The sequence below is a fragment of the Myodes glareolus genome, chromosome 15 (assembly GCF_982192425.1).
Source record: "Myodes glareolus chromosome 15, mMyoGla1.1, whole genome shotgun sequence".
Classification (NCBI taxonomy): Eukaryota; Metazoa; Chordata; class Mammalia; order Rodentia; family Cricetidae; genus Myodes; species Myodes glareolus.
The window spans coordinates 71,914,169-71,929,094 of record NC_142040.1 but is presented as its reverse complement, the minus strand read 5'-3'; the positions used below and the strand labels follow the sequence as shown (position 1 = coordinate 71,929,094).

General features: G+C 41.8%; 1 protein-coding gene across 6 annotated transcripts in view; it reads right to left on the bottom strand.

Annotated features, from left to right (window-relative positions):
* Sema5a (semaphorin 5A) overlaps positions 1–14,926 on the bottom strand; it is a 438,077-nt gene that overhangs the window by 144,908 nt on the left and 278,243 nt on the right. For all 6 annotated transcript variants that reach the window (XM_085676576.2, XM_048457013.3, XM_085676579.2 and 3 more), the window contains one exon: positions 9,771–9,833. In XM_085676576.2, the coding sequence (XP_085532702.1) occupies positions 9,771–9,833 (63 nt within the window). The remainder of the gene's footprint in view (positions 1–9,770; positions 9,834–14,926) is intronic.

The following is a 14,926-nucleotide window of genomic DNA, read 5'->3' as shown; positions in this document are numbered from 1 at the left end:
GTCTTATAATGAAACCCATTCTTTGTATCATTAATATATATTAAAACTACACTAAGTATATAGCAAATATCTATACATACTTTTAACTTCTTTACAAGTAAATGTATGACTAGCAAGGAAGTGTTGCTCAGAGCATTTGGGAGAGACGCCCAGGCTGAGGAATGACCCAGAGGTACATCCCTTTACCTCAGAGCTTCCGGAGCAAATATCATCACACAGCCCTACAACGGTGATGGACATTTGAGAAAGTGATAACTTAACAAAATTAGAGAAACAAGGATACAGGACAGAATACTGTTTAATTTGGAGACTCTAAGGTGCTGTGATCAATAAGAAGGGTCATGTGACAGGCCTGACACTAGGCACTCACTGATTTGGTACCCTTTGGACTAGAGGTAATGAGAAATGCCCACTGCTGTAGAAGGGAAGGAAAAGCGAGTGTGTAGGAAGATTGTCTGGAGAGGAAGCTTACGATTTGTCGGGGTGACCAGGTGGAGGTGCGTGTAGGATGCATGCCCGACCGCACTAAGTAGACAAGGCTTGGGAAACGGACTACGTCTGGGCAGGGCACCCAGGGGAGGCTGAGAATTCCACAGGAGATGTAACACACGCTGTGGTGCCTGTGGTGCCAGAAAAATGCCATGCGGGCCAGGGTAGTGAATGTGTCTTGTTCTCTGAATGGGGGTTGGCCTCGTGTTTGTTGTCAAGGGACTCCTCAAGAATCCATGTGGGAGGGCAGAGAGAGTGGAAGGGTGGGGATGCACCTCTGCAACTGAGCTCTTGCCCCTCTGTGCCTGGACCATGGTGATCAGTGCAAGGACAAAGGCGGAAGGTGGCACATCAACAGACTCCCCCTATCATGCCAGGATGCCACAGTGCACTCCCCATAGAGTACCAGGATGCCAGGATGACTTGAATCCCATATAATCCCTGACAAAAATGATCCAATCGTATAGCAATTCTGCTGTCTGGTCACATGAGCTTCACTTTCAGTAATAGTAAGAATTTGCATCATCCGCTCTGCTGTATAGCCTGGCTCAGACAATGCAAATTGCTCACTCACAAGAATTTGGGTTCTGGAAGAGAAGTGAGCTATCAAATATACATGCTTCTCTTTGCTCCATTGCTAACAATAAAAGCAACATATCACGACTGGCTGAGAAAATGGAGAAAACAAAAAAACAACAGAAAGTGCTGTGGAATATTAACTGAAGATGTTTGTTTATGCTGTAGAACGTTTGTTTAATGATGCAAAGATGTGTTGCATTCTTTTATGCTGCATTTGTTTAACTCTGAAATTTTGTTACTTTACCTGTCTAAAACACCTGATTGGTCTAATAAAGAGCTAAAGGGCCAAAGGCTGGGCAGAGAAAGGAAAGGTGGGGCTGGCATGCAGAGATTAAAAAGGAGAAAAAGAGATGAAGGAACAAGAAAAGAAGAAGGAGAGGAGGACATCAAAGGTCCAGCCACCCTGCCACCCAGCAAGCCACAGAGTAAGAAGGAAAGAAAGGTATAGAACAGCAAATGATAAAAGCCCAGAGGTGACAGGTAGATGGGATCATTTAAGTTAAGAAAAGCCGGCTAGAAGCAAGCAAAGTTAGACTGGATATTTATAAATCATAATAAGTCACCATGGATTACTTGGAGCTGGGTGGTGGGCCTCCCAAAGAGACAAAGAATAAACAACAACAACAAGAAAGATTCAAGTTGGCAGAAAATTTGGAAAATAAGTACGAATGATTATTACTTCTTGGGTACTGAGAAAAGAACAGTTGGGGAAACAAAGCTTGTTTTGTTCCCAAATGGAACAGGTTAGCAGAAAATTTGGATAGTAAGTATGTATAACTGTAACCACTTGGGTACTGAGAAAAGTATGGCACTTGAATGAGCAAAACTTGTTTTGTTCCCAAATGGAACAGGTCAGGAGAGTTCCAAGGATCAAAGACCAACACGAAAGGTTTCAAAGAACCATTCCCAGGTGAGGGGACCAGGGCACAGAAACCTAGGTGTTTGGATCAACAGGATCAAAGAGAGGACTAACCCAGGAAACTGAAGACTGTCTGTATGAGGTGCCGCCACTAAGACCTTCCAGAACACAGGGCGGAGTGTCCTTGAAGGAATTCATGGATACAGCATCATGATAATGACCCTGTAATAAAGACTGGGATGGAAAATTACAGACGGTGACGAGGGTGGAGTGCTACCTTTGGAATTCTTTTGAGAACAACGTGAGAGGGAACAGAAATTTCCTTCTTAAAGCAAGAGGCTGCCCCAAGGAGTGAGTCTCACTAGAGGAAACCACTTTGCTGTAAAGAACAAGCCAATGGGAAAGTGTTCCAACTGAAAAGACCTGAGCTGCTGCTGATGTCTGCAGACCTGGCAAGGGGAGAGCAGGCAACCCAGTCAGTTATGAAAGGAAAGGGAAAGATGGAGATAACAGACAGTGTGTTTATGCAAGTCTCCCAAATGAAAACACAGTGCCAGTGAGACAGAAGGCTGCCACCTTCCTGCAGGCATGTCACAGCCTGACGGGGAAGCAGAATGTCAGCAGGGGTGTGCAATGTAGAAATGTGCAGAGAGAAGCACAAAAGGCTCAAGTGGTTCTTTAATCAAAGAAACAAGGATGGGAGAGCGCGGGGAATTAGTTCAGCTGCCGTGCAGGGTAAAGGAGCATGTTCTGATAATGAGGACTTTGTAAGAATTAGCTAGGCCTTGACTAGTTTCCCCAACTGAATGTTGAGAAGAAAGAGAGCCATGGAAGAGACCAGGATGTAAGAGGAGACCAGAACCAAGGTGGTCAGAGAAGGAGGCCGGTGAATCATCTCTCTGACAGAGTAGAAGTCATATATAGCCCTTAGAAACCTCAAAGAGCTTGGGATGAGTGGAACCGGTTGAGGGTAATAGAATATATTCTAGAAGACCCATCATATGGACTTCCATCCTCCTGGCACAGAAAAGGTCAATGAAGAAGGCTAAATGTCACCAGTTGGACCAAATCAAACTGAGCTCACTTATAGGTCCTTCAAACACGACACCCAGAGGAGATCACCGTGTGTCTTCAACACTTTAAGACTTGAGTTCAGCCAAGGCTTAGCTCGGCTCCCAACCTTCCTGTGTGCCTTCCTTAATGATTCTCTCCTCTTTAATTCACATGCTGCTACCTTTTATTTGAAAATGTTTGGGTGTGAAAACATATTCTTAAAACACCTCATTCTCTTAAAGGAAGGCTGGGGCAAGTTCAAGCAAAATAAAAGGCAAAAAAAAAAGACAGAAAAAATGAAAGGAACACTATAGAGATGATTAACTTTGGGGCATAGACACGTTTAAGGATCAGTGAGTTGAATTTGAATTTAAGGATGGACAAGGTTGACATAGAATGCCAGGGTGGTAACAGTCGGTCCTAGGATAAAGGAGTCTAAGTTATAGATTCTTCATGTTATGTCAGTAACAAGATCAGTTTTTTATAGCTTACCCGGACTTGTTCAAAAGAGTGCTTGGGATCACCACTTTGAAATAAGCGGAGATGTGTGGGTGAAAGACACTTCAGGGGTTCTTCTAACTGTTTCTCTTACAAATAAGCATTTTGAAATGTCCAAGATTTCTATACTTTGCCTACCCCCCCCCCATTCCATGTCTGTACTGTGAAAACAGTACAAGAAGTTTTACTGAATTCTGATTCTCCAACCGTCATAGCGCACATCTCTGAGGCCACCGGAAGACAGCTGCCACATGGCTTTGGTGATTGATAATAAGAGGCATCTATTTATGTTTGGATAATTGTACTTCAACACTAAAATGGCCCATATGTGCCTGTGGTCCCCAGGTGGGTCACCTTGTCCTTCACTTCCAGGAGACACAATTTCAACTGATAGCTGGGAAATATGATCAAGTCACAGAAAAGACTTCCTGAGGCAAACAGACAATGCCTACTTGGTGTTATGTGCACAGCCTCCAGTCTCTAAGAGAGAAAAACACATGCTGTGTCTTAGGGGCCTTTTCTTTGACTTATCCAGTTTTCCCTTATAACATTTCATCCTTCATTCCTGCTCCCCTATCAAATATGCTCTGCTTATCAAAAAATGTGTAGCTGTGTGAAGATATGTCTGTCAAGCAGGGTGGACCCGCTGGTGTCTCCTCAGCAACGCATGAACTGCTCATCAATTTCAATGAGGTAAGAACAAGATTGGGAAGTTGACAGCCTTTATGTTACCCACAGTGCTCCTGGTAAAATATGTGTCTTCCTTTTAATGATATATTACCTTTATGCACATCTAAGGTGATGAGAAGGAACAATCTATGTGTGTGCTTCTATATTTGTGTGTGTATACAGATGAGTATATTTACATGCTTATGATGCAATCCAGAATCATCTCCCATGGTTCTATAACTCTCCCTAGGTAACAAAATATAAGGATGCGCCAACGCCTCATACAAAAATATGTAGAATTTGTCTCTAAGCTGTACATATCTTACCATATGTTTTTAATTATCTGTAGATTATTTTTAGTACCCATAGAAAGTAAATTCTATGTAAACAGATTTTATGTTGTTTAGGGCCTAATGTAAGGAAAAAAACTTTTAATTAAGAAAAATCACACAAACACACAGTATCTGGTGTGCACAACCTGCAGAAGGTGCCTTGTCTGGGATGAAGGGTCTTAGCTCTTAAAGTGATTGTGTAGCATACAGGCATGTCCTGAGCATCCCTTGTGAGTTCTTAAACTTATAACCATTCTAAACGTCAACATTTCAGGTAAAAACATCAAGCTCCAGCCCTCCAGCACCAGGTTCCCAGGCAGAAGGTACCATGACTTTCTTTTCTTAGTCACTAGGAGTTGACCTCTTTACAAACATAATTTGACAGCCGAGGAGGCAGGATCACAGGACACAGAATGAACAATAATACAAAGTCTTAGATCCTAATCCAAATTCTCCCACCATTTAGCACAATAATGTTAGGAACTTAGTGTCAAAAGTACTGAAATGAGATCATGAACAAGAACATTTTGAAAATTATGAAATGTCATAAATGCACAAAGCAACTCTTTCATTCTTTAATAATTACTTATGTTTCCTTTGTGTAGTCCTGAAATGCCATGGGGGAGGCTGCTGAGTCCAGACAGAAGAATCAACAACAGACAAGGCGTTCTTGTTAGATGCTGAGACAATTAGCTATTTGTGTCTAAAATAATATTTATGTGAAATGTATTTAAAGTGTTCTAAAGTTTGATTTCAATAACACATATTTCAAAGACAATGAATTGTAATGGATCTTGTTATATTGCTCTTGCATCAATAAAAATGGATTCTTTTCCCGGCTTTAATGCATGTAAGTACTTTCAGCATTTCAGTCATAGTGAGTAGAAACATCTCGAAGTAAATTAGAACTCAGACCTTACTCAGAATCCACAATCTCAGCGCCTACTTTCCTTGCAAGCCTTAATCAAAGATTTGAGTAACATCTTGTGGCCCTGATTCCCTAGGTTATAAATTTCATGCCCCCACTGCATGAAAGAATGCTTTTCCTTGTCCCAGGAACACCAGGGGAGGAATCCAGAGCTCTGTAGCCAGCTGAGGAATGTTCTCACCAGAGAAAAAGTGGGTGCAGGAAGAAGCCCTGATGTAGGCTCAGCCACCTCCTTCCACACACCACATCTTAATGGCTGGGTAGTGAAATGCATTGTACTATATGGCGCACACAGCTTTGGGGGACAGTAGGAAAGAACTGAGTTCAGTTAAAACGCCTGAATTGTTTGCATTTTTAAAATGTCACATTTCTGCATTGTTCTTTTTACTGTAGGGAGAAGAGAGACTTTGTAATTCTGTGCACATTCTCAGAATACTACAACATGAGCAAATTTAGTAAGTATCTGAATTTTCCTTATAAATTCATGACCGCTAAGAAAAGCATGAATTCCATCCCTCCAAAGAGACACTGTATTCTGGTCACATTGAAATGTTACTTGATTTGAATTCTAGGTGTTGTCAGCCTGGGGATCTTCGGGATGTCTGAAATCTGAGCTCAGGGCCTGACCATGACCACCACTCTTGGGGTGCTTTCTGAGAGGCTGTCTTGTTCTCTTCCGTTTATATGTCCCAGGTGCTGGGCTTGGGTTCCCCCACTGGGTGGGAAATATGCCAGTGCCCAGCTGAAGGAAGAAAAAGAGGTGGGAACTAAGAAAAGACTGGGGGGGGGCAGTTGGGGTAAGGTATCATTTGTACTCACCTCCTGGGCCAGGCTACAGTGTTATCTATCCTAACAGGTTAGTGAAGCTAGCAGCTCCTTTGGTAAACATGAGTTTCTTCAGTGCACAGTGCCTGATATTTTGCTTTATTCTGTTTTGATTTTGAGATAGGGTCTCACTGTTAGACCAGGCTGTCCTCAATCTCTGGGACTCTAGCAATCCCCTGAATCAGTTTCCCCAGGAATTAGAATTATAGGCAGAAATCAACTCAACAAGCAACTTCATAAACTGAATACTAGTTCAATGGAACACTGCATTTTAAAACTCTGGATAAATTTATCATTATACTTAATACAGCCTAAAATTAAATTTGATTTATCTTGCACACAATATATGGTGTTTGAAATTTACATTCTTTTATTTTAATATATTAACCTAAAGGATGAACAAACACAGTTAAAATTAACTTATAATTACCAAGATTTGCCATTATTCTTAGTCCATTAAAAACCCAAATCATATGACCTATAGAGGAATGATTTGATGTGAGTACATTTGCTCCCTCATTCTTATTTTATTAGAAAAACTCAATTTAGTGTATTGACAATTTGTTACTTCTTGGATCAGGGCTGTATTACATACTGGCCATAGATGATACTAGTCTATCAAATTAGTTTCTAAATAAAAAATTAACAAAAGGTCACAGCTTGAGGTGGATGTGGGTTGGTTGGTTCAGCTGAGCAATTTCCCCAGTATGAACAACAAACCAGAAAATGAAACCACTTGGATGCTCTGATTAAGGACTTATAGCCTAAGTTGCAGAGAAAACAGGATGATTGTGCAGGTCTTGGTGTTCTCTCCTAACACACAAGGACCACAAAGAGTCAGAACTCCAGGAAGGGGAAGAGAATTAACCATTAGCATTTTCCAAAGTCTGGGAACCAAATATACAAATAAGTAAAATTTAAAAAAAAACTCCAATCTATGTATCATTTGATAAATTAAGTCACCAATTCCCTGGAAATGTTTGGAGTAAATTTGGCTATATTGGGTTGTCATGCCAAGCTGCTAAACATACTGCATGAAAGAAGGAAAGCCCCCTTAAAAATACATCCTGCCCCCACCATCTAAAGTGGTGAGGATGATCAACTGAATGAGACCTGCTGGAGTGAGCTTAGTGTGTTCACTCACTCACACAGGACTGCCAGCCTCCGCCCTGTGTGCCAGAAGGCTGCAGAAGGGCACCACAGCCATGAAGAAACCATTGGCACAGCTCATGGTCAGGCACTGGATAATTAGCACAGCATGACGAGGCAAAGACAGAAGCCTACAGGGCTTTCCAAGATAGATAACGGATGGAGTGAGGGTTGGAACACATGGGCTGTGCCCTAAGAACTGAGCAAAGCATGCTGGGAACAGTACTCACGCCACTAGCAGTTTGGGAAGAGAGAATGAGATTCTCATGAGCAGCGAGGACAGTATTGAGGAGGGGGAGCAGGGGCTGTTTTCAGATCTGAGGTTAGCAAAATCTAAAACAAAAGCCAAACTTACAGACACAGACTCTGTGACGTGTGTCTACACACTCCACTGTAGGGCACCTGCTGACCAGTGCAACTACAGTCACAGGACATAAGAAAAGGACAATAGCAAAGAGAAAATAAAATGGAACGGGGAGAAGAAGAGAAGGGCAGCCCAATGGGGGAGAAGGAGCAACCAGCTTACCAGCCAGTGCTGGAAGTGCCTTCTGGAAGGTAACTATGTCACCAGGCAGGCGCTGTGTTACAGTGTAAAAGCTGAAGCCCTGGAATAGAGGCCCATGTGTCCAGCTGTGAGCAGTGAGCCAAGCTATTATCCCATCATTATCCCCACCCTGTGTAACTGTGTAACCGGTCTCCCTCCCTTTACTGCTCAGGATAGGGAGTTTTAGGGAGCTTTAGCAGAAGGTGCCTAAGTACTGGAGATTGCAACCTTCCCTATTCGTGATTCCTCACTGGTACATAACCTCTCACTCATGCTCCCGAAGCAACCTCAATACAGTGACTGGTTCCCCAACTACAATTTGAGTGGGATCATTTCTTCTGTCTGCTGATGATTCTCTCTATCTAGGGTGAACAGATGTTTGTTTGCGGCTCCTCAGGAAAAACCACACAAGGGAATGGCGCGTACTCTGGATGCCTGGCTGGCAGGAATCAACAGGAGTGCTCAGATGCATCCAATGATTGAGCCGCAACATCCCAGAGAGTCAGTGGCCATGGAGAAGTCACATCTCCCAACCTTGCTATGTTCTACAGAACTCACCAAGCAAGTTAGAGAGTTCTCTACTATTTTTTATTTATATCATTATACACTCATTTATTTGTGAGTATTTCATATTCTGGTTCTTTGCAACCCGGAGCTGCGAGTGTAGTTTCGTAAATTTTTATTGATTTAGCTTAGAGGTATTTCTGATGATTAAATATCTTTTGGTAAACAAGGTCTATCAAATTCTGCATTCTCTCCTCTTCTCTCTCCCCTTCTCTTCCTTCTTTTGCTCCCTCTTTCTCTCACCCTTCCCTTCCTCTCTGCAGCCATGTATTTCTGCTTAGCTAAGCTTATGATATATTACCACCTCTCTCCTTCTACACTGCTGAGATCTGCATCGCCGTCCAACTCTCAGAACCATTCTCCAAAGGGACAGGGAGCAAGACAGACTGTCACACTGTTATCAACACACAGCCGAGAGCCCCTTGCTCCTGCCCACTCCATGTCTTGCATTGTCCCACATGCTTGTGACCCTGAGGCCAATGCTGCTTGGCCAGCTGCCTCTGCCCCTCTGCACGTACGGGCATTTCCCCACGGATCAAAGTGCAGTCAGCATTAGAAAAGTCTATGTGCTCCTCTTTCTACCAGTGTGTAGTGTGTTCTGCCTCTGTTGGTATGCAGAAACAAAGTCCCCCTTTCCTGAGGACACACAGGGTTCCTGGAGCGATAAAGTCCTGCGTGTGCAGCGAACCCCAAATTGTTTGAAAGCATCGTGTGTGGGTACTAGGATGAACCCCCATCCTCAGTGGGTTTATTAATGAAAATTTGGGAGTGTAGATTTCAGCACTGACGGAGATAGAGCAAATCACAAGGATTTGCAAAAACCATCAAGAGTGCATCTCACATCATTTTGGTGCAGTGATTTTATGGGGCAAGTGTTGAATATTTGTTTTGTAGGAACAAGGCCCTGGGCTGCCTCTCTGATACTGCAAAGCACAAGATAATGCAGCTATGTAACTGTTCTCTGTGGTTAGCTGCAAAATTTAGAAGAGGCAAACTAAATACTATTTTAAAATTATTTCTTATATTTTTCTAACAGCATCAGAGCTAGTTTATTTTGAAACTTATATAATGATTCAAAGTACCCATTTAGGTCTTAGTTTACTTCCTGACCTTTCCTGAAATGACTGTTTGCTGTAACTCATTTCCACTGAACGTCAAAACACGGAACATTTACTCTTCATCTGTATCCCACCTTGCAGGGACTCCTCCTATCAGGAACCTAATGTTTTATATGCAGTTTCCAGCGTAGGGTGGGGTGCCCGTACCCTCTGTTTTCCTTACCTTCGATTTGCCCTTGCTATAACAGGCCTTCTTGGTAGCTTCATCACACTCCCACTCCACAGCCTGCAAAGAGAACACAGGCAAAACTTTAGGGCTTTGGGGGAAGAGGGAAAATAGGAAGGTCTCAGTGGCTAGATAGATCATTGGCGCATCTTTGAGCTAACACCTTCACAGTGGTATAGAATTAACACCAAATACAGGATAACAAGTCACGGGCTCACATTCAACTTCAAAATTAAGACACTTAAAAGACTTTTCCATTAAGAATCAGCTTCATAGTCAAAGTAGCAGGACATTCAGGTACAGTTACTGGTTAAACAAGGTTGATTACCTGAGGGAAACCAGGGTAAGCAACCAGCTTAAAAGATCTGAACCATTCAGATCACAGTGTGTCATGCATCAACACTCACGGATAATGCCAGGGATGACCCTGCATGTTCTAGCTACCACAGTATCCATATACATGACAGCGAGGGTCTGATGGGTTTGTGCACAGAGCATGGGGACTATTTCCCATCTCTACATGGCCACTAGCTCTATTTAGAGCCATGCTGTTGAGTATTCTTCAAACTTTTCAAATCTACCCCATGCTGATCAAGTTGACCAATTCATGAGCACACCTAGGCACAAAGAGACCCCATGACACTTAAGAAGATTGCCTGTGTTCCCGAGACAGAGGCACTTCACAAGCCATGTCTGCAAGTCACCTAACTCCAGGCTAGTCATGGAACTATTATTATTTTTTACTATTTTGTGCTGTGAAGACTTTTATATGGAAAGTTTTTCTCCTATTTTGTTTTCATATCTTCTTGTTGTAATATTTTTTCTAACTAGTAAAATTAGATTTCTGAAGATTCAGAGTTATGGACCAGTGAAGTTATTGTCAGGAAAACATGTGAGGAGCAACCTTGTTAGGCCAGAAAATTTCAAATAATAAACTAAACTAAATCCAATATACAATAATAAGCCGAAAAATACTCCCTCTACGCCCTGTGCACCAGAGAGAACTGTTTTTCAATTCTCCAAAATGCAGGAGAATACATGGTCAGGCCACCACTGCCAAACAGCTGCATGCCAGGGGAAGTCATAGCAACTGTGTGCCAGATAGCTTAGCCCACTCAACAAACACGAGACCCTGAGAAAGTCATCCACAGAGACCCACCCTGGTATTCCTCCAACAGGAACAGTGCCGTGTTTGTTTATAATTGTGTGGATGCGAGTTTCAACCTCCAGTAGGAGAATGTGTTGATTCTGTGACCCTTTCCAGGGTCAGTGTTTGGTGAAGGTACAGCCAGTCCATGTCTGAGGTGAGTAACTGCCTTGACTTCCACCCAGGATGGCAAGTATTCCTGCGAACAGTGAAGATCCCACACAGGCAGGGACTTCACACACAGCACTGCGACATGCAGATTCAAAAAATGAAAATATACACTGTTAACTTTGTCTGACCTTTAATATGTTCTTTCCCTGCATCAGTTTATAACAAAACTCTCCGTTGTATCTTTGCTCTTATTTAAATGTAAGACAAAATTGATAATGGGATATATTCCCTCATCAACAAAGAACTCATTACAAATTTAAGTTTATATTGATTAAACTTATATTGATTACCAAAGGGGCTGATGTCCTTTAACAGAAAGAGGGGTTGCAGTCACACATGTCTGAGCACATCTGCACAATGAAACACTGAGGAGCTGCTCTCAATGACTCTTGTTGACTCGGCGATATTGTTAAAAGTTAAATATTGGGGAATGGAATGACAGCTAGTCAATGTTAGTAAGGTGCTCTGTATGAAGGTCTGAGAGCCCAGTTCCGAGGAAGTGGAGACAGAAAGGACCTTGGAGCTTGCTACCCAGATGGTTTAGCCTCATCTGTGAGTTTCAGACAAATGAGAGACCATGGCTGAAAAAGAAACAAGACCCAGCAAGGTAGGTGGCACCAGAGAAATCATACCCACGATTGACTCCGCTCTCTCTCTCTCACCCCCCTCTCTCACACACACACAACACACACACATATACACACACGCATGCATGCACACATGCACGCACATTCATGTATATACAAACACATAAGTATACCTGCATCCATCTTATGCATTTGCACACACAGAAACACCCATGCCTTAAATGCTGATAAAAGTTAGACAGGAAGGCTCATGAGTTTCAAGTCTGCCTGGGCTATAGAGGAATTATGCTCAGCCTGAGTGACCTAGTGGGGCCATAAAACAGAGAGCTGAGAATGGTGCCATTGCCTGCCAAGTGGGAAACCTGAGATTCAATGCACAGTAATGCAAAAAAAAGTAAAATATTAATAATCTCCTGAATAAACATAAGAGGTCTGGGTAGCAGGGTGAGCCCCAGGATTAAGGGAGAATATTATTCAAATGCCATCAAAGTTAGATCTCACTGCTGCCAGTAAACAAACAGCTTCCCAATTCCACCTGGTGCTCAAGTAGCCTTCACATTCTCAAGATAAATATTGGCCAAGGACCAGGAGTGAAAAGAAATAGGAAAAAAAGAGAATGAGTTTTCATAAATATTTTATTACTTCGTCCAGAAGACTGAAAACCAGCAACTGCTCACACAAGTTTGTTGGATCAATAGTAGAACAGCACATATCTAACTTTTCTCTTATTTGAAGTAGAGAAATGACTTCTGGAGGCATTCCAACTTTGGCAGCATGGCAGCCATATTCAAATTCAGAATTAATTGAAAACCATGACCGTTTAGCTTTCTATAGTTTCATATTATTCATGAACAGAGGGAGAAGGAAATTATAAACTAATGGTGGGGATTTACCCAGAGAAGATAGCAAGGGAAACAGATTGTCAGCTGCTGCAGAGCTGTATAAGAAACGGAGTTGGGAAAAGAGACTTTTCTAGATTTACATGAGAATCAAGAGTTCCGGATTAACCTAGCAGCATCCTCCTTTTTATTCACCAGAATAGACTGTGCCTTGCGGATCTTCTGGCAGCTATGAAAATACGCTGCCCCAGGAGACACCCACAGGGGCTGGTGGAATTATCTTGCACTAGATTTGACTTCTCAAAAGTTCTGCTCTTTTCTTCCAGCTCAGCTTCCTCTTGAGCTCCATCCTAATGCCCTTTATTGTAAGGACCCAGCCTTGCTGATGAAAGGCCTTCCACTCCAACTCTACACCCAGTCTTGCTGAGACTGGCTATTTGTATGTGTATCATTATTTTGAGGCAAAACCCATAATTGACTTAGGAAGTGTTCCATATACTTATCTTCACGTTCATCCTAGCTACATTTAAACCAACTCAAATCTGTTTTTCTGTCAATCGAAACAAATGAAAAGTAGTTTTTTTATCTCCAATCTCAGCACAACTGAGTCTTACTTCCTCAATTTTTTTAAAACTTAAGTTTTGTTTTTGTTATCCTTTGTCTTTTCTACTACAGAAGAAAAAAAACATGAATATTTTATTATCCAACATTTCAAGTCCATTAACCGTGTCAAAGGCAAACAAAACAATAATAGTGTTTTTTTTGAATAATCAGTGAATCAATGTTTTTATAAATAAATCAATCTACATTTAAAAAGACTAAGGATTTGTACATGTAGCCCATTTTTCTGTAGAGATACATAAATATCTTCTGGGATACTAAATCGATTTTAAAAGTTTTGATGTAGTTCTTTACATAGAGCCTTTTCATCATTTAATATTTATTAAATATCTACTGAGTATAATACCTCCTGTACTATATAACATTTGATGGAACAAGAAAGATAATATTTGGTCACATCAGTTATTAATTTGAATTAAAAGTATTTTTTCAATATCTTGAAATAAAATCATTTCTGAACTAGAAATAAAAGAGTCTACTTTATGGTTGATCAGACCACACAGCAGCAAGTGGACCCTTTTCCTGGTATGGTAGCTTCAAGGTGGCACAGGTCAAGTTCAGTGACAGGCTTGGGCATTGTCCCTCTTTTGAAAGTCACAGTGCTACAGTCCCGTCCATAAAGAAGCATCCAGGACAACAGAACTCAGCTGTTAAACTATAGGAACCCGAGTATGGAAGGAACTTCCCACTGTTTCACAGTAGACTGGGCAGAGGGACATGCTCCAGCCCTGACAAATGAAGCTGTGATCTCAAGAGGAAGTCAGATGCTAGAAAGAAAAAGGATTGTCTCTTTTTATGTACTTGTTACACACATATAAATCCACAGTCCTCAGAAGTGTATAAACAGAGTTGTGTATTATCACATTCCACAGGCAGAGAAGTTAATTAGATGGGGACTAGCAGCAGCGGATGCTTTTCATAACAATGAAGAGAACAACATCCCAGGCAGATGGGCCACTGCTCCGTCAGCAGATGGATCTGCTAATTAGATACGGGCAAAGGATAACATTTGAAAAAAACTAGCTTAATTACACAGCACCAAAACTTAATAACCACCTGAGGGATTTCATTTTCGCATGTTCGCATTTATATTCCTATGTCATGTATTTCTGCAACACACTGGAGAGTGTCACATTGTCACCACCTTTATGAACAAATTGTCAGGGAATGTGAGGCCACATCTTCGCTCAAAAACAGCGAAACTCAGATGAAGCTTGAAACAAGTGGGGGATTCCACGGAATTTGAAGAGTGCCGGTCGAGCCAACCCGGAACATGGCTGTCTTCACTTGTCTCCTTCATTTGGCATTCATGTCTGCTCAGAGTGACACAGATTTCACTGTGCTGAGGTCAAATAGCTTAGTCACTTTGGGAGAGCTGTCTAATGTGCATCATCGTCTTTATGTCTTGTGTTAAAGGCGAGTGTTCACTTTTGACAGGGACCCACAGGATTCCTGCTTTCTGATTATGTCAGGGAATCCATTTGCTTCCTGTGGGCAGTCCCTCAAGATCACGAGGCTGGAAAGGAACTTCCTCTAAGTTTAACTAATGTATCTTTGTGGTTGGTTTTTAATTCTTGCTATACTAACACCACATGCAATTCAGTTATATATCTTAGCTCTAGAGATCCCATAAGTAGCAAAATATTTTTAAATACCACACTAATACCTATAGTTATTTTACATAACACCAAAACAAAAGTCACTTTGGCCAAATGCATAGTGGCTCCAAGTGTTGAATGTTCTTTGCATATTTGGCTTCTTAATTAGTATGGATAATGCTGTAGCTTT